Source organism: Mycteria americana, chromosome 2 (assembly GCF_035582795.1).
Source record: "Mycteria americana isolate JAX WOST 10 ecotype Jacksonville Zoo and Gardens chromosome 2, USCA_MyAme_1.0, whole genome shotgun sequence".
Lineage (NCBI taxonomy): Eukaryota > Metazoa > Chordata > Aves > Ciconiiformes > Ciconiidae > Mycteria > Mycteria americana.
In genome coordinates this window covers 68469914-68489093 of record NC_134366.1, presented here as the reverse complement: position 1 = coordinate 68489093, position 19180 = coordinate 68469914, and the positions used below count along the sequence as shown (strand labels likewise).

The window sequence follows — 19180 nt, the reverse complement described above, 5'->3', positions numbered from 1 at the left end:
CGTTAATAACGTGTTCTGCCCCTGTGGCAAGGATTGTCCCTCATTTTTTACCTGATAGGATGGTGTATATCACAACTAATCCTTGCTATTTGGGTCTCCTGGGTGCAACGATTACGAAATTGTTTAATAGGAGCAGCTGCTATGAAGAAAATCAGTGGTAGGAGTGAATATTCTTATAAAGGAATAGTTTGATTTAGTATACCTTTTGGTCTGTGGAAGAAAGCAAAATTCTAATTAGTTTACTCATCTCTATAATCAAGCCAATTTGCATATTTTAAAGCTAATGAAAGGGTTTAGTACACATGTTCAAAACATGTTGTTAGAAATTTGAAAGCAATTGAGTAATTCATTACAGGAAAGCTTTAAATGGTCATTCTTGTTTCTGTCCATATCAAGTAATTTCCTATAGTCATCTTTTCAGAAAATCCAGTGCCCTGGGACACCGAAGAACAATCTGAGGAGGAAATGTGCTGCCCATTGCGGCGCTGCAGTGTTTCCACTCATCTTCCTGACCCGTAAATAAAACCTGCTCTGAACAATGATAGGGCGATGCTGAATGCAGCACAGTAGGGTTGCACGTGGTGTTTTGTGAAAGAAATCTTGGGAAGTGAGTCAAACTTTATTCAGAGCTCTGGATGCTAAATTTATCGGAGAGTGTTGAGCCAGTTTGGCACTGCAGAGCAGCTGGGCTTTGGTCCACATTAAAAGGTGCTTATCTGTCGGTTCTCAGTTTCGTGTCCTACATCTCTCTGAAAGAAGCAAACCTCTGAGGTCCAATGAAGGGGTGGGGGAACTAGGCATCTGCTTGAAACAAACAAACAAACAGATAACGCTACGGCTCGTGTGCTGGGAGGCAGAGGAGGGCAGCGAGCTTCCGGCCCCCGAGGTGCCCCCACGGCCCCCGAGGCGCTGCGCTGCCTGGAGTGGAGGATGCGCTGGGAGCGCCGCTGCGCGTGCGAGAGGCGGCGTCAGCCGCCGCGAGAGCCGGGCGGGGGGGGTCACATTCAAGTGAGGTGGAGTCAGCAGAGCGGGGATGCCCTGCATGGGCAGTCTCAGTCTGGCTGGAGAGCGAGCTAGCCCAACAACAATCGGGGAGTTATTTTCCGCCTGGATGGCGTGAACTCTGGCTGTCTTCAGCTGAGTGGCTGCATTGAGAGCGGGAGCCTGGTTTTCTTTCGCTGCAGACACTGGAATCCTCTTTGCTGTGAAGCTTTAACGCGCGGGGGAAAGCAGATGGTATTACAGCTGGCAACTGTGGGAAATGGCTTTTTCCAAGCCTCTGCGTGGCGGAGCGGCTCGCCTGGCTGCTGTGCTCCTCTGAGCCGGCTCCGCAGGAGAGAACAAAGATTTCGCGCAGCCCGTGCTCCACGAGAGAGCTTCTGTCATGATGGCTTCCATAGGTAGGTTCTTGGTTTCCTGCTTGCTCTCTTTTTTGTGCGTTTTCCTCCGTCTGAAAACTCGTTTTGTGGGGCTTGTGTTTCACTGGCCGCGTTCCTAGCACCGCGCCGCGGCAGTGAAATGTGATCTGCGTTCTGTGTGTGCCTGCGTGTACGTTCGACTGGGCTGCGAGACGTGGGGGAAGGCAGGGGTTAAATACAGCGAACACAGGGCGCTCCGGCAGTGCCCCGCTGGAGCGCGCCGGGGTCGGGCGTGCAGGTCGGGGGCGGGGGGGCGCACAGAGCATGCGGTGTGCTGCTGTGTTGGTTGCAAGCTCTGATGGAAAGAAGTAGGGGGAAGAATTATGCCTTGTGTGGTTATGTAGCAACATTTGGAGTCCACAGAGAAATTGGAAAGCTTTGCAGACAAGGAGTTTTGTCAGTATGAGCTTTTTTCCTGTGATCGTTAGCGGAGTGACAGAGGGCGTGAGGCAGGGTTCATGAGCTTTGTGAGGTTATTTTTCTGCTGAGGAAGACTCTAATTTTTTGTGTGTGGTGATGGTTTTTTTTTCTAAGTAGAAGAAGTGGGGACTGCCTGGAACATGTATAATTGCTGACTACGTACAAAAACTTTGTCCAGGCTGATTCTTTTTCCTCCCCTGAGGAGTTCATAGTAATGTTCTAACAGCATTAAATTTCCTTTCAAAAGCACGAAAAATGAACTGACTTTGTAAACATAAGTCTTTCCTGAACGAGGAATATCACATAGTTTTCCTGCTTTCTTGCTTAATGAGAAAAACAGTGTATTGTGCCACTAGCACTGGCAGAGTAATTCTTCTAATTCAGGCAGTACATGTAAAATATTCTTGCTTTCTTACTTCAGATCTGAATTTTCCATCAAAAAATAATACAGTCTTAGAGCAGCCAGCTATTGCATGGTATGATGTGCAGGATGCACCAGAGTACTTTAAAGAGCCTGATTCTTACGGCCTTAATGCAAACAATTTTTCTGTTCAGTCAGTAGCAGCAGATGCTTGTGTAAGGACTGCAACCCTAAAAGGAGAGTTACTGAATCACAAGTCTTAAGAGAGAGGCCAAGAAAACACCTAATAGCTTCATTTCTCAGTCCTGTTACATGATACTGAACAACACTGAAAATAAAGTGAACTGAGTTTGTGTTTACTTGTTTCAATTCCAGATTAAAAACAGCTTCTGAAAAATCAGTTCCTCTTCTGGTTCTAAAATGAAAATGATTTAGGTATACTACTTTAAAACTAAAAAGCAGCCCTCACTTTTGGTATTCAGGCTGCAGTGAGCTGGGTTCAGCCATTTGTTACAGGCAAGTGACTCCAGAAAAGTGAACAGGTTGAAGAGGGTCACATTTAGGCAGAATTTTTCTGACAGTAGAAGAGCAGGACCAAAGTGAGACTTTTGGTAGAAGGTCCCAACATCAGTTTGATTGCTTCCGTTCCTCCTGCTAGGTAAGTGCTCTTCAGACATCAAAAGTTGCATACCCAGACCTCTCTGGTGCCTGCTGGCACCAGGGAACTGGACTGAGACAGGAAAAGGGAAGTTCAAACTCCCTCCTTCCCTCTTTTTTGCCTTAGGAAGAGTAGATAACACCATACCACAAAATTGAAAGTTTCACTGATGAGTCCTGGTGCTTGCTTTCCAGGAATGCCAGAAAGTCAGCCCCAAGCTCAGTCCAGTCTTTGTTCACTCAGTATTTGCTCCAGTTTGCACCCCCTACCCCCACCCTTGCCCCCTTTGCCTTGTCTTTGCAGTGGATCTGTCAGTAGACATGAGTTGCATTTTTCAGTTCAGCACAGATAACCCAGACCTGCATCTCCCACATCTCAAGCAATTTTAATAGCTAATGAACTTTGGAGCACAGGGCAGACATTTTACTCTCTCTTTTCTTGAAAGGTGCTTGGTCTTTCAGGGCGTTCTGCCTGAAAAAATATTACTATCCATTTTGAAGGTACCAGTTTGTACACTTCTGATTCCTAGTGGTTTTTTTTCTCCTCTAAAACTATTGCAATTTAGTTTTACAATTTGGTGGAAATTGTCGTATTCAGCTATGTGAATATCTGAAATTCCATTATGAGATAAACCACGATAAGAATGGAATTGACTGTTTCTGAAGCCACTTAGCTAATTTGCTGTGAAAACTTAATGTGGGCATGTTAATAATTATATTCTAATTGTTTTGTTGGATTTGTTTTTGTTCATCATTGAATGATCTGCTGTACTTAAAGGCAGAATAGTAGTGCTCTTGTTTATACATTATGGACTGACAGTGGCTTTCTGCTAAGGAGTGTTTTAATAAATGTCACATTTTATGTTTGCATGTGACCCGGATGGCTTGAGGAGATGCCTCTGCAGCTGATTTGCATTCCTAAGACAGCAAAGCTATGCTTAAAGTCAATAGCAGAGCATCTGCAAGATCTTTTAAAATACATGAGAAGACATATGCAACTGATTGCTTTAGTCTCTGGGGAAGTTTCTTTTTTTTTCTGGTACTATTTGGGAAAATAAAACAAATTAGTATAAGAAAGTCCTTCAGAAAGGCGTGATAAAAAATTTACTGCTTTGAAGATGCTGTATTGCAACTTCTGTTCAGCAAATATGAGTTACTTGTATTTTGGTATTTTTGAATGAATATATGATACCAAGTGTCTGTTAGACAGTGTAAGGGTCTGTCAATGGAATGGCGATTTCCTCAGTAGAAAGGAAGCAAGATGGTAAGATCTTCAGGGCAGGGACTGTGAGTGGGGGAAAGTGGGGTCTGATAAATCATCCTTTTGATACTTATCCCTGTGCAGGCAGGGGCAGAGGGTAAGTGCAATTAATTCCCTCATCCTAGGGTTGCCTGGAGATAAGCTGACCCCTGGCACAGCTTCAGAGGCTGCATTTGTTTGTTACTGGCAGGAGCCTCTGTGGGCCGTTAGGGAGCTAGAAGTTGCCAGAACGCAGGAATGTCCCAGTGTGCACCCAATCCTGTCATGCATCTTGCCAGCAGGCCAGAATTTCCCGTGGAGGTGGCAAAGCGCCAGCCTTGCTCACCCAGTGCTTGCGGGGAAGGGCTGCTGTGCCAAGAATATTTCCTCAAGGGGCAACATGGATGATTTACAGTCCTCTTTAGGCATAAGACAAGAATGGATTTTTTTATTTCTAAATACATTTGAAAGGTTCCCAAAACACAGTGAACACTTTCTAAATGCACACAATAAATAATCGCTTGAAGTTAGAAGCCTTCGGTACTGCAGCGTAGCTTACCTTTTATTACTAGCGGTTTGGGTTCTAGCTGTTGAATGTGTTATTTCTTCCACCAAATAAATGTCTCTGAGAAATACTTTACGGCCTCTCCAGATTTGGTGTTTTATTTCCCAGGTTGTCAGCCACCACATTGTTGTGTTTTCTGTAGGAGCCAAGCACGTAATACATATTCCACTGAGATCCTTCTCAGTACTGTTTAATGAAGCAACTGAAGCTGACCTTTCTAGTGCAGAGAGGTTAGTATGTGGATGCTAGAGCCACCATCTTCATAGCTTCTCCAGGTTCAGCCCGACTGATTTGGTTACTTGCAAAGAGAGTTGATCGACTCAAACAGGCATTAGCAGAATCTCCAAGCAATAGTAACTTTGTCTATTCCTTCACAAGCATGAAAAAACCCTGTTATATTATATCTGTTTGCTATTGGTGGGTTTTTGAAAAGTGGGGGAACTGCAGGTGCCTCCGTGATGGTACATGATTTTGGCTCACGACATGTTCTTCTTCTGAAAGAACATAGGAAATTGTGAAGAAGAGTTTATGGATGTGCATAAAACCCAGCAGATTCTAGGCCAACAGAGAAACTACCCCTGTTCATCCATTAAAAAAAAAAAACAAAAACAAAAAAAACCCAAACCCAAACAAAAAAAACCAAAAAACCCTAACCACCAAAAACTAAAAAACCCTCTTTTTATCCCTTAACTGCATGCCCTTTTTTTCTGTCAGTGTGTTAGATCAGTGGTCTCCAAAGTAGGGTGTGTGCACCCCAGGTGATGCATAGGACAATCCATTGGGGTGTGGGAAGAAAATACTAGAACTTCAGTAGTACATGTATACAATTCATAATTAAATAAATATGCATATATCGGGGTTGCATGTTCAAAAATTTCTTATTGATGGGGTATGCAACTAAAAAAGTTTGGAAATGACTGTGTTAGACTCTTCTGCATGAGGAAATTAGTGTTACCACAGAATGATAGAAATGACGTTTGGGAAGCACCTCTGGGAGTGTGTAGTCCAACCTGTGACTTGGAACAGGACTGTCACAAGTGCTGGATGGTGCTTTGTCTGAGTTAGGAAAACCCCTCCTGATGGAGGTTCTACCACAACCCTGGTTAATCTCTTCCAGTGTTGCACTGCCCACAGGGACAAAGCTCTTTTTGATTTCTAGTGAGAATTTCCCAAGACCTTTTTGTCTGTCACTACTGAGAAGAATTTGGCTCTGTTGTCTCTTCTGGTAGAGAAGAGACCCTCTTCTAGTAGTTCTAGGCTGCTTTTAGATTCCCCACCTAGTTGCTTTTCTTCTCCAGACTAAACAATCCCATCTCCATCATCCTGTCATCATGGGTTGTGTGAGCAAGGCCCCTGGTCATCTTGGTAGCCTTCCACTCGGTCCCTTCCAGTTTCTCATGTTCCTGAACTGGTGGCCTAAAACTGAGTTTAGTATTCCAGGTGAAGGATTCCCAACATCAAATTCAGAGGGGTAATAAGGGGTTCCTTTGATCTACTGGCCATGTTCCTCCTGCTGTAGCTCAGTATGCCTTATTTAGGATGAGAGCAAAGTGAAGACTCTCTTCCAGCCTGATAGCCACTGCAACTCCTGATGCTTTTCAGCAAGGCTGCTAATTACCAGTTGGATCCCAGCCTGTATTGTTGCAAGGTCTTTCTCTGCCCCAGGTACCGATTTTTTTTATTTCATATTGATCTTAAATAGGAATTCTGTTGGTCTACTCCTCAAGTTCACCGAGGTCCCAATACTTACTGCCATTCTTAAAGATGAGCTTAATATTATCCCTTTTCTAGTTATCAGTGTGGTTCAATGAAGCAGAATCATTGTTATGGACATTAACCCTTATTTTAAGTTCTCAGATTTTCTTAAGAAAAGTAAAAAGATGGATTTCCAGATTTCTTGTGAATTGATAATACTCAGTTGTGGGAGGGGTAGTTAATCTGAGCAAAACAGGGTCTTTATATTCTAGTTGGTATGCCTTTATTTTTGCTGTCTAAGGTGAAGTAAAAAGCAAAAAACATGAAAAGATAAAAACTGTTAGTATTTTAGGATTTTTTTTTCCCTAAATAAATTAGGGTTTTAAAGAAATACTGGGGAAAGCAGAGGTTCTGTTGCTACAGTCAAAGTCAGTAAAATAGTTGACTAGTAGTATAAAATCCAGTTTATTTATGAAATATACTTGTAGAAAATGTTACCGATTTTTCATGCTTCCTCAGAGCTCCATGGCAGTGGAGACTTTATTATATAGCTTGGTGACTGTGGTGGGCCAAATGACAAGGTGCTGATTCAGCATTTGGTTGCTGCAGATTTCGGGGGAAGATTGCCGGAACGAAAAGTAAGGTAACAATGACAGTCATTATCTCCGTCTACAAGTTGTTATTTCGAAAGTTTCTTAACAGATACCTGTTTTCTAAATATAACCCTCCAAATCTATCCTATCAGAAATGTGAAGAGCATAAAGCAATTGACTTCTTTTTTGAGGACAATGAACAGGAAGGTGGTCTGTTGCTGCCTGGGTTTGTTAGGGGTTTTGCTTTCAGTGTGTATGGCTTGGGTCAGCTTACCTATGTTTTAACTCAAAATGAACAGCAATACAGTAAATTAGCTGTTGTTCTCAGAGCTCTTTGTTTGAAACACTTAAGAAATAATGGTGGAAGCTGGCCAGCAGCAACAGCTTGGGGGAATTTAGCCCTGAATGAGAGGTGGAACAACTTGTGTTGGAAAGGATAGCATATGCAAAAGAGGTAATACAGTTATTCCCTTCCCTGGCAGCTGAAATTATAAAAGACAAGATCTTAAGCATCTTTCATTGATTTCCACATATTCTATGGAAAGGAAGGAACAGTGGGACCAAAGTTGATGGGTTTCATGGAAGGGAATAATTTGGTTCACTGTATTTTTGTGAAATTGAAAGCAGAATATAGCAAGTACAAAACGTCAAAGTTTCAGTAAAGTCAGTAGTTTGCAGACTGAAAGCAAGAGAGAGTTTCAGCGTTACCTCAGTCTCTCTTACTAATTTTGGCACCTTAGCATTTGGAAAAGCAGGAGAGAGAGTGAAGGGGAAGATGGCTACACCATAAGAACCTTACAATACTAATGGCCTTGGAAAGGTGTTAGTTTGTGAACTGGTTCAAGTGGGCCATCTTGCTGTCTCCTTTCTCCATATGCATGGTTTTTAGTTCTGGCCTTCCCCGTGACCTCTGTAGAGGTTGCTGAGGAGCTCCTTAGCTTCACCAGTGCCAGTTCTGTTGTTAGCACTCTGTCAGCTGCTGGAGGGACTCTTTTCCCAGGGAGCCAAAGCCTTTTGTGATGAATTCACTGTTTCCAGGGTTTCTGGCTTTACATAGTAGCATAAGCCCCTGCCACTCCATACTCACACTGTGCAGCTGGAATTGTGTGCTCCTTTTCACTTCATCCAGTCCAATTAAGCTGTCACTGGACGTTGCATGTCAGTAGCTCTCTTCCACTGAAGCATTCTTCCTTGCTCCAATTTTTTCTTCAAAACTGTGATTTTCCAACTAATCTTTGCATAAACATTTCCCTTGCTGAAATATTGGCAAAATGTCTTAGAAGAACTAAAATTGTGCCTACTCAGTATCATTAGCTCTGTACTTTGCTTTCATTGATTGTTTCCCTGATGAAGCTTTCTCCACTTTTTTCCTTTTGGAGATTTTAAGGTTTGGAAAGAAATCTATCTAAACAAACATTTTTCATAAAATGTGCTTAAGATCTTCATCCAGTACTTTTTGACTTACTGATATACTTCAAGCCATGGAGCCATACACTGTGTCTCTAGATAGGTTGTTCTGATGCTTAATGCTAAAGGCTAGGGTTTTCTTCGATCCTTGCTCTACCTTTCCTTGTATGTGTCTCAGCTCTGAGTTGAGCCTAAATCTTCTGCAAGACATTCAGGTGAATGGTGGAGTAACTTGCTTAACGAGTAATAAAATTTAATATTGGAAAAGGGAAGTGGCCATCTTTTGACCCTTGGTCTCCTGGATAAAATAAAGTTGTATCGGCAGAGACTGTTGTCATAGAAACTCTTACAGTTCCCTACATGTGGGAAGGAGAGATGAACAGCTCAGCACTGTGGTGGAGTTTACACTGGCAGTAATGTAAACTCCATATGGTATTTGGAGCCAGCTGGATGCCGAGCTGCAAAGTGTCATGGGGTTTTTGGTGAATGCTGGGGAGTACTGTGTGCTTTTTTTCAGAGACGTTTGAGAATGCTTGTCTGGTAGGACAAGTCCAAGGTGAGCCCTGGGAGAATGAGAAATATCAAGTCCTTAGTGGAATACAAACATCCAAAACCAAAAAACTACTTCTACTGTGTAGAGAGGATACCAAACACTCTTCCATTACATTCCTAGATGCCTTCAGTTCTCTCTTTGTAGATGAGTTTGTCAGGAAATCTGTCTAAAGGAATGGGCTCATCAGCTGTTCGTGTGAACAGTGAGGGGTGGAAGCAGAGGGACCTCTGAATGAGAGTGTTGATACGAGGCATGTTTCACAGCCACATCTGATGTGGCTTCTTGCAAGTCTTTCGTTAGGCTGGATTTTTTCATCATTGCTGAGGCCGTCAAAAGATGGATCAAGAAATAGACTGTGAAATTTAAAAGTATTGCACAAAGCTTCTTATCCTTCTGCTGCTCTTTAGGGTTGGCTGTGTCTCAGTTAGTTTGGCTTACTTTAGAGCAATATGCTTTTCTGTGTCCATTCAGCTTTTAGGCTGGCCTGAGATGGTTTGGGGGTGGTCAGCTCAGGGTTCTGGGAGTGCAACAGTGACTTAAAGCTCCTTTTCCCCAAAAGATGTAACTGAGGATCTTGACTGGAGTTTTCAAGCTCATGCAATGGAGGTTAGCTATCACCTTCTCACAAAAAGGACTACAAAGATGGGAATGTATGAGAAGCTGCTAAAATAAAAGGTATGGTAGTGGAATGACAGCTCCTTTCACTTCCCTGCCATTGCTGGACCACTGTCTCTAAAGTTGTGAGGTGATTTTGCCCTTCAGCTGCTACAAGAAAGAGGAAAAGGGATGCGTTTTTACATATCTTTTATCTGGACCATGGCGTGGGTTAAGCCACTTTGGGGTTTTTTGGTGGGTTTTTTTTCGGGGTTCCTTTTTCTTTTTTGTTTTAATAGATTTAGTGGATTAAAATACAAGTTAATCTATAACATCTTACTTTATATAGCTGTGTACTAGGCACATCCAGGAGTTTCTGCTTACAACTGAAAGAAGCTTGCAACTTTTACAAGTATTTGCCCTTTGCTGCCAAGTGGGACAGTAGAAGAGCGAGCTGAATATTTTTCTGCCTTGCATGTGGGCACAATAGTATTTGTTTTCTTCCTGAATGTCACTTTTCAGCAGCATATGATGCAAAGAGTCCAGTTCCTCTCTTAGGTTCTGCCTGTAAATTTGATGATCAGTGATAGTAAATGTAGATACGCAGGTCTGATCCGCATGCATGAAGAGACATGAACATGAATGATCCTGGTTTTGTCATGTCAGTTCTTTGAGTAGGGAGCTGCACTTTTACATTGTCAGTGTTCTCACAGATATAATGGCATAGGTTTAGTAGGGGCCTGCAACAAAAAGCACTGATACTTTGCAGCAAACATGCCGGGGGAGTTCATACCGTGCGTACAGAAATCCTGTAGAAGCTATGAGATTGCACTGAGTTAATGATTCTGTGAGATAAAGAGTTAACAGCATACCGGTGAGTGTGGACTCTGGCATCAGACAATAGAGAGGACATAGCTGAAATATTCAGCAAGCTTGTTTTTAATTGAAATATAAACAAAGCTGCTTTCATGGGAAGTGCATTTCAGATATACTTGTTTCTAGCCTGGGAAGAGTTGTACAGAGTTTGCGTTCTTTCTGCAGATTACATGCCTGGCTGCCAGTGGCTTTTCACTCTTAGTTTAGTATTTTACATCTGTGAAAACTGGGTATGAAAAGAGATGCTGCATCTGTGAGTGTGACAGTGGTCCTTCCCTCATGCAGCATTTGGTGCTCTAAAGGTAATAGTAACAGTCCAAGGCCTGAAACAGGGAAGAATTGGGTCTTGGTTCATTTCCTCAAGCAGGTGCTGTTATTGGCGGAAGGAGAAGACTTTGTGTATAAATGCTTTATATTAACTCTTATGCACATAGCTGAGATCATATTAGAGTGGGAGGAGATTTTAAGCTATTTCAGAAGGAGTGCCACTTCCCTTCCTACCCCCAGGTTCTTGGTAACTGGAGTCCAGTGACTCCCCTATATATTCTGATATCAGGGGAGCAGACATAGGGGCACGAAAACAAGCAAGCATATGGAGTTAAGCTTGTGATCATAATTCCTGTGCCTGCAGGGAGTGCATTAACCTCTCCCACAGTAGCAGAGTCATCTCAACCTGCAGTATAATTGGGAAGCATCTGCAGGTTCACATGTAGAGATGAGACATCTGTTGCACTTAGGATATTTCGTCTTACAGATGCTGCTCTCGGTAGATTCATCTGCTTTTAGCCTAGTGAAAGTTGTGTTTCTGGGGAGGCTCTAGTAGTCTTCAGACATATAACATTAGTTTGACCAACCCACCTTCAACTAATTGGCTTTTTCTCAGATAATAGTTAAGACAAAGTAATATTACTTTATTATACGCTGACATCATTGCTCAAGGCTTAACATCAATCTTTATAATACTTGGGTAGACAGTCAATCTTTGTAATACTTGTGTAAACAAGCACCACTGATTTAAGTAGGAATATGGCCCAAATCATGGGTTTATACAGCCAGCTTTTTCTGACTGTGTTTGCACCAGTGTGAGAATTAGTGTGATATATCTGATCTATTAGATAGATACAGATTCAGATTTCTCTAGCTCTTCCACATCACACACATTTCTGCAGTATTTCCTTAAAGTTCACTTTTATGGCTGACGAGGCTATAATTAAAGTAATGGGTACAGTTAAAAGACAGTGTTGCAGTTTTCTAATGTTTCCCTCATTAATTAAATGTTTGCTCTGTACAGTATGTGTGCTATGTGAGGAATTCAAATAGTTTTCAGTCACGGCACTGATTTGCAGATTTTCTTATCTCAGGCATTTCTTTTAAGTACCTTGCACCCTCCTCATTCAACTAATAGAGCCAGGTTCTGCCGTGAATTGAAGGGAAAAGAAGGTTTATTTAGACTTGTTTCAGTGGCGCTCACAGAAATATTGAGAACCTTCCTCCTTTTTACATGAGAAAGATTCCCTTATGGAAAAGATACGTTAACATGATCTTAACTTTATGTAGGACTGGAATTGTTCTGTAACTTTCTTGTGTAATTTTTCTCCCTCAGTCTTTTGAAGTGTTTCTACTCAGGAGACAGTAATTAGAGATTGTTTCATCTGTGATTGTCTTATTGAGTTCCAGTCCTGCAAGTGTTGAGGTCAATGGAACTATTCAGGTGCATGAAGCTATTCCGATGCACAGGCATTTGCAGTATCTTAGTGCGTGGCCTTTTCTATGGTAGAAAATAGTGCCATTGAGCCTGGGCTTATGTGAATAGGTGTTGGATTGCTATAGACTATACCAGAATAATTAAAGTAATCCTCATTAGAGCTTGACTGGTTATTCAAATGTACCTGTAAAGAAGGGGATTAAGCTATTCCTTTATAAAGCTCTTCAGTAATAGCATCCACATTATTCCTCATCCAAATGCATCCGTTTTAACTATATCCCATAGTATTTATGTCCAGTATAATGAAGTTGAACATAGTTCAGACTTGAATCAATTTAGAAACCAATTACTCCACTGCTTTTTGCAAGCTATTAGGAAAGAAAAGTTTACAGTTGCTTTACTTTTTTGTCTGTGGGGTGTGAACAAAGTCACACCTGAAATCTGTATCTGTAATGGTAACTAAACCCTGTGCTGCTCTGTGCTGCTCAGCTGCCTTTCAACCCCAGTTCTGTCCTTTTCTGCTCATGTGAGCAGAAGAGTGAAAGAAGACTGGCTCCCTCATCTTCATTCCCTCCCATCAGGTTTTTATACACAGTGATAATATACCCCTGAGCCTTCTCTTCTCCAGGCTGAACAGCACCAGCTCTTTCAGCCCCTGCTCCTATGAAAGATGCTCCAGTCCTAGTGATGCTCCAGGCATCTTTGTGGCCTTGCGCTGGACTTGCTCAAGCAAGTCCATGTCTCTCTTGTACTGGGGAGCCCAGAAATGGGCACAGAGCTCCAGATGTGTCCTCACTAGTGCTAAGCAGAGGGGAAGGATCACCTCCCTTGACCTGCTGGCAGCACTCTTTCTGATGCAGCCCAGGATACTGTTGACTGCCTTTGCCATGAGGTTGCATTGCTGGCTCATGGTCAGCTTGCTGTCCACCAGGACCCCCAGGTCCTCCTCTGCAGAGCTGTCTTCCAGCCCATTGGTCCCCAGCATGTCCTGATGCCTGGGATTATTCTTTTCCAGGTGCAGGAGTTTGCATTTCCCCTTGTTGAACTTCTTCTGAGATTTCCTCTTGGCCCATTTCTCCCACTTAAATGGCAGCACAACCATCTGGTTTATCAATCACTCCTCACAGTTTTCTATTGTTGCAAACGTGCTGATGAAACTTTATCCCATCATCCAGGTTGTTAATGAAGGTGTTGAACAGTATTGGCCCCAGTGTCAACCCCTGGGGTATAATGCTAGTGACTTGCCTCCTAGTGGACTTGGTGCAGCTGATCACAAGCCCCTGGGCCCAGCCATTCAGCCAGTTTTCAGTCCACCTCACTGTCCACTTATCTAACCCATGCTTTGTCAGCTTGTTAATGAGGATGTTATGGGAGACCATGATAAAAGCCCTACTAAAGTCAAGATAAGCCACATCTACTGCTCTTCTTTTAGCCACTAAGCTAGTCACTTCACTGAAGAAGGCTATCAGGGTGGATAAGCATGATTTCCCCTTCGTAAATCCACACTGACAACCCTCAGTCATCTTTTCCTTCATGTGTTTGGAAATGGTTTCCAAGGTTAGTTGCTCCATCACCTTCCCATAGGCTGAGGTTAGGCTAGCCAAGCCTGCAGTTCCCCGGATCATCCTTCATGTCCTTCTTGAAGATAGGAGTGACGCTTGCTTCCTTCCAGTCTTCAGGAATCTCTCCCAGTTGCTGTGACCTTTTAGAGATTATAGAGAGTGGCCTTGCAGTAGTATCAGCCTTCCTCACCTCTTGTGGGTGCAACCTGTCAGGCCCCGATGGACTTGCATATGTCCAGTTTGTTTAAGTGCTCCTTTGCTTAGTCCTCCTCCACCAAGGGTAAGTCTTCCTTGATCCAGATTTTTCCTGTGGTCTCAGTGGCTTGAAATTCCCAAAGGCCTGTCTTACTGGTAAAGACTGAGGTGAAAAAGGTTTTGAGTACCTCAGCGTTTTCTGTGTCATTTTTCCACCAGGTCCCCTGCCCCATTCAGCAGTGGTCTGAATGGGCCGGCTGAATTAATACTCCAGTTTTCTATCACTTTGGTGTTTAAGTGCACACTGATGGTGTGTATAGTCACATTGGACACTTGACTAGACATATCTGATTAATACTGTGGACTGTGGAATGCAAAACAACTTGGAACAGATGGGTCTGTTCTCATCTTTAGGGTTAGAGAATGTACCTTGGAGAACTGATCAGTTTGAGTGGTGTAATTCTGTAATCTTTATTCCCTCTGCCATTTGCCCTGCTGGATGTTTTCAGCAATCAACATAATGTTGTGAAATAAAATGTTACTGCTCAAACAAATAAAAACTCTTCTTTATAGTCCTATTAAGAGAAAAACAGATTGTTTTATAAATACTTCTTTTAGTACAAGGTCCATAAAAATCTGAGTTGTTTTTTAACTTGCCTTTTACTTTGTTTCCTTTGCTGCAGAATCTCGAAGTTACACAGAAGCCATTAACCACTCTATGGTGATGTCTGACAGCACTGTGGGCACTAACCCTGCTTTGCTGAGGGCCAACATGCAGACGGATCCCTCCTTTCAGCACTGTTTTGCATCTTCATGTACTGTTTCAAGTAACAGTCATATCCCAGGGGGAGAAAGGTAGGAAAAGATTCTCCTACCTTATTGTTTAGTTCTCATAACTATAGTTTCCAGCCAAGATGTTATGCTTGCATCTTCATTGCAGATCATTTGTCCAAGGACTTCGAGTTTGGTTGTGACATTTAATGATGATGTTGTCCACCAGCTGGAGTTTACCACATACACAGATGTTATTTATATGTCAGAGACATATAAATTAGCTTTGAAGATAAATAGGAATACAAAACTAAATAGGAGCTTATAGCTCAGTTACTTTATTAGGTGCTAGCACAAGCTCATACATATTTTCCTGTGTGCTTAACCAGCTTCTCTAATGCTTTACTGAAAAGCATTTAATGAAATTTCACTTGGAATAAGTTGTATATGAGATGGAGCACTCTTCTCACTGCATTACGGGCGTTTCTAGTCAGTAAAATGTCAGAGGATTTGTTTTTGGTAGTGAATAGCTGACTCCCTTTCAACTACTCAGCAGGCTGAGAGATTTTATTATTTCATATTTATGTTGTGGTAAAGATGTAGGGCTCTGGACCAGAGCTTGAATAGTATAAACTTAGGAAATAGTCCTTGTCCCAAGGAGCTTACAGCATAAGATGAAACACGGCAAACAAACAAGGAGTCCCAGGTTACTGTTAGAAGGTTCAGAAGACCATGACAATGAATGGTCAGTCATTAGCTGTGCCCTATATTTACTTAATAGATGAGGTGTTACATTACAGCCGATTAGGTTTCCTTCTCTGTCACTCTGCAACAACATTCCTTTGTGGGTAATTATCCTATTCTTGTTCTTGGATAATTGGCTCCTTTTTCACAGTAAGTATTTGGAATCCTGTTGGTTGGTGTGTCAGACTCTCAGTGAGGACTTCAAGTATGTTGATACCTATTTATCTTTTATTTATCTTCCCATCTAATTGATTTCATTTTCAGTCAGTACTTGGACTGTGAAAGAATGTTTTTATTTTGTGATTATGAATGTGAATCATAAGACTGAACAAAGTACATTAGTATTTTCTAAGGAGGAGGCAATGTAACGTTTTCATTATTAGTGGATATGAATTAAAACCTTATGAGGCAATGCAGTCATTACCAAGTTTACATTCCTCCTTCAAACTTTATCTAGAAAATTTTGTTCCCTTCTTTCTAAATATTTTTTCTGTCATTTTTCATTTCATCTAGCAGATAGCTACAGCTGTGGTTTTGGGTTTTTTTTTTCCTTGCAGTGATGTCTTCTTCCAATTGTTTCCCTGCCATTTCTTTATGGCCATTCTACTTTGATATGTTCAAATCTACTGGTATCACTTTCCACAGTTCTCTTTTAATTAAAAATCCTTTCTTTTTTTATATATCTTATGTCAGCTCTTTTCCCTTTGCATCTCACAATGAGTTTGTTCTCTCTACATTTGATATTGCTGGTAATGTTTTCCAGCTACAGTCTAAGGGTATTTCACTGTTAGAAGCAAGGAGACAATTTAAACTTTTATCAGATGGTTTAATCAGAAACTTAGTTTTCTTGTTTAGAAGGATATTAGTTACTCTTTGCTTGGGCAGGTGGAATTGCTACCCAGTAGAAAAATCTAATGTTTACTGTTGAACTACTTAATTCTATCAACCAAAATGATTCCATCATCAAATAAATTAACCACTGGACCTGCCTCCCTTCCTTTTTTAATATAAATTATATTAAAAGGGACCTGGTCTAAAAGTTGGATCTTGTGAACTGTATTCTTATCATAGTTACTCATTTATTGTGTGATGGTGTACAGCTACCTCCATAGCCCATTTATTTTCTTTTTTCTTTTTTCTTTTTTTTTTAAATGAGCATAAGAGACTCTGCATGTAAGAACTGCTGTGGCAGTGTCAGTTTTCTTCCATAAACCTCTACCTTTGATGGCAGCCTTGGCTTAAGACATTCTTGCCTCCTACTGCTCTTTTCCAGGTAGCAGCTCACCATGTAGAGATCGCCAGGACCACTGTGTGTGAAGCAATGCTGTGAACAACCTCACTGAATTGATTCATATTGAAAGTAACCCTCTCAAACAGGGGGAAGGAGGAGTATTTTTAACTATGATTAATTTGATGGCCTGGTTTATAGTGCAAACTCAGAAACTGTCCCATCAGCATGGCCAGCTGGAGGGTGAGATGAGGCAGAAAGTAATGACCTACACTGAAGAAATGAGTGATTCAGGGTGGGGCTGGAATCCCTTGATCCAGCTGCATCACCAGGTCTAGCATGTTGTCAAAGAGCACCCTCAGGTATTGTCCTGGGTGAGGTGATTCAGTGCTTTCAGTGATTGCTGCAGTGTGGGTTGTACAGGGATGTTTAAAGGGAATGATTTGGCTGTTGTTTTATTTTTGTGTTCAATTTTTGGCTTTTTTTGACAGCTCTTCTGCAACAGAATGTCCTTGGCTTGAAAGCAGCCCTAAAGCTTCCCCGTCGCTCCAGATTTCAATGGGAAACAGCAGGCCGCCAGGAGGTTACCTTGTGCCCTCTGAGTTTTCAAACGCCATGCAAGATGTGTCTCTCTTGTCTCATTTCCAAACTCCAGGACTGCAAGTCGTCACCCTGAGCAGCCTGGAGAATTCACCAGCAGAGCCACAGCAAGAACCTGCTGTCAGCAGCAGTGCCCGGGCCTACCTGAGCTACAGTGGGGGCAACAGGGGCAGTGGCTCCCCCCGAGATGAGAAACAAGCTACTTTCATAGCCAGTACTAGCCTCTCTCCTAAAACCATGAGCTCATCAGTGGCAAGTGCCGAGGACAATGGCTTTTTGACACAAAACTTTCTTACAGTGGCCTCTGGACACAATGGTCAGAACAGTGCGGTTCAGCAGCACCATGGAGGGAACCTACATGCTCAGCCACCTCTTCCAGAGAAAAAGAGGTCCTCTGAAGGAGACCGTTCCTTTGCCTCCGTGTCACCTTCTTCAAGTGGCTTCTCTAGCCCCCACAGTGGAAGCACAATCAGCATTCCCTTCCCAAATGTCCTCCCAGATTTCTCAAAAATGTTAAGCACTTCCCCAGTGCCAGGTAGGTTCTGCATCAGAGAAATTCCAAATACATTAGCTTTTATATGAGTTTATAAAAAACATTTAGGGGATTCTAAAAGTGGGAAGGGGGAAAAAAAAAGCAATGCAAATGGCACAGAGGACTTGAATGTTTGCAGTAAGTGGTGCCAGTTCACTGGCTTTGGATGTATTACTCTGAGAACAAGGCTGCAGAATTCTTTCTGTGCTTCCCGAGATGTCAGCCAAGGGCAGCCTACCTTTTGAACTGCCAGACCACAAGCGAGTGGTGTGGAGCCCAGTTTTTTTTAATAAGGGCTGGCTTCTCTCTGCACCTTTCTAGATTTGTTTCAAGGGTAGTTAAAAATGTAGATGTGTATTCACTGGACTCCATTGAGAAGCTTTGTATTTAATGCAGCTTTATAAATGTAAGAGTTTTTAATATTTTATGGGTTTTGCAAAATGAAATTTCAAGAATGCTTTCAGAATCTTAGTGTATGGCATTATATTTGCTGGTTCTAAAACAGTTCAGTTTCTCTCAATTGTCCTTCTAATAATGAGTTTTTTGAATAATTAAGGTGATTGGAAGTTGGAAAGAAAAGTAAAAAATGCTTTTGTATTTTAAAAATTTCTTTGACTTTTTTTTCCCTTTTATTTCACAGAAAACACAACAGATAAACACGTGACTGTAAAATTTGTCCAGGACACATCCAAGTTCTGGTATAAGCCAGATATTTCAAGAGAACAAGGTATATCAACTGATATATATTCTGGCATTTCCATTCACAGAAAGGCTAGTTGGTGAATTCTTAAATTTTTTTGATGCATACCTGATGTCTAGGAGAAATACAAGAAGAAACATAAAACCTAGAAGGGCCACAGACAACCTCACTTAATTTATTTTGTCCAAAGGCTGAATTTGAGAGTGGAGAGCAGTCAAGTAGTCCTTAAAAAATATTCAGTTAATCAGACAAATTATTAGCCTAACTGAACTAACTACAAACTAATTTACATGTGTGTGGTGGCTGCTGCAAATGTACTTTACTGAAAAGCTTCAGGTTTTGGAATGGCAGATACACGTGACGCAATACCAAACAACTGTCTGCTCTCAGAAACCTTTTGAGTACAAGTGTGCTGCTCTGGCATGATCTCAGCCATGTGTGTTTCCCTGCACAGGTAATAGGTTGAGAGATGCTAAATATCAGAGAATAATTCACTAGCTAGAAGTCATCATAAAAGCATCCTTGTCTACCAGTCGTTCTGTAGCCTGAATTTCATTGTCAGCTGCAAGTGACATACGTTATTTCTTACAGGTCACGAAATAACACTCCCATGGAACAACATCTTTATGTTGTACAATACAGATATAGTACATCTATATATGTAGATGTATTATTCAATGAGATGGATAAAGCTTTTATTATATATGTGAAAATGTATACATGTGAACTTATACCTTGTCCCTGCAACAACGCATAAATAAAGC

The 19180-nt window shown here is 41.8% G+C and overlaps 1 protein-coding gene across 15 annotated transcripts in view; it reads left to right on the top strand.

The window, feature by feature from the left end:
* TNS3 (tensin 3) overlaps positions 1-19180 on the top strand; it is a 243433-nt gene that overhangs the window by 206037 nt on the left and 18216 nt on the right. For all 15 annotated transcript variants that reach the window (XM_075493671.1, XM_075493666.1, XM_075493665.1 and 12 more), the window contains 3 exons: positions 14525-14696; positions 17076-17719; positions 18357-18443. In XM_075493671.1, the coding sequence (XP_075349786.1) occupies positions 14525-14696; positions 17076-17719; positions 18357-18443 (903 nt within the window). The remainder of the gene's footprint in view (positions 1-14524; positions 14697-17075; positions 17720-18356; positions 18444-19180) is intronic.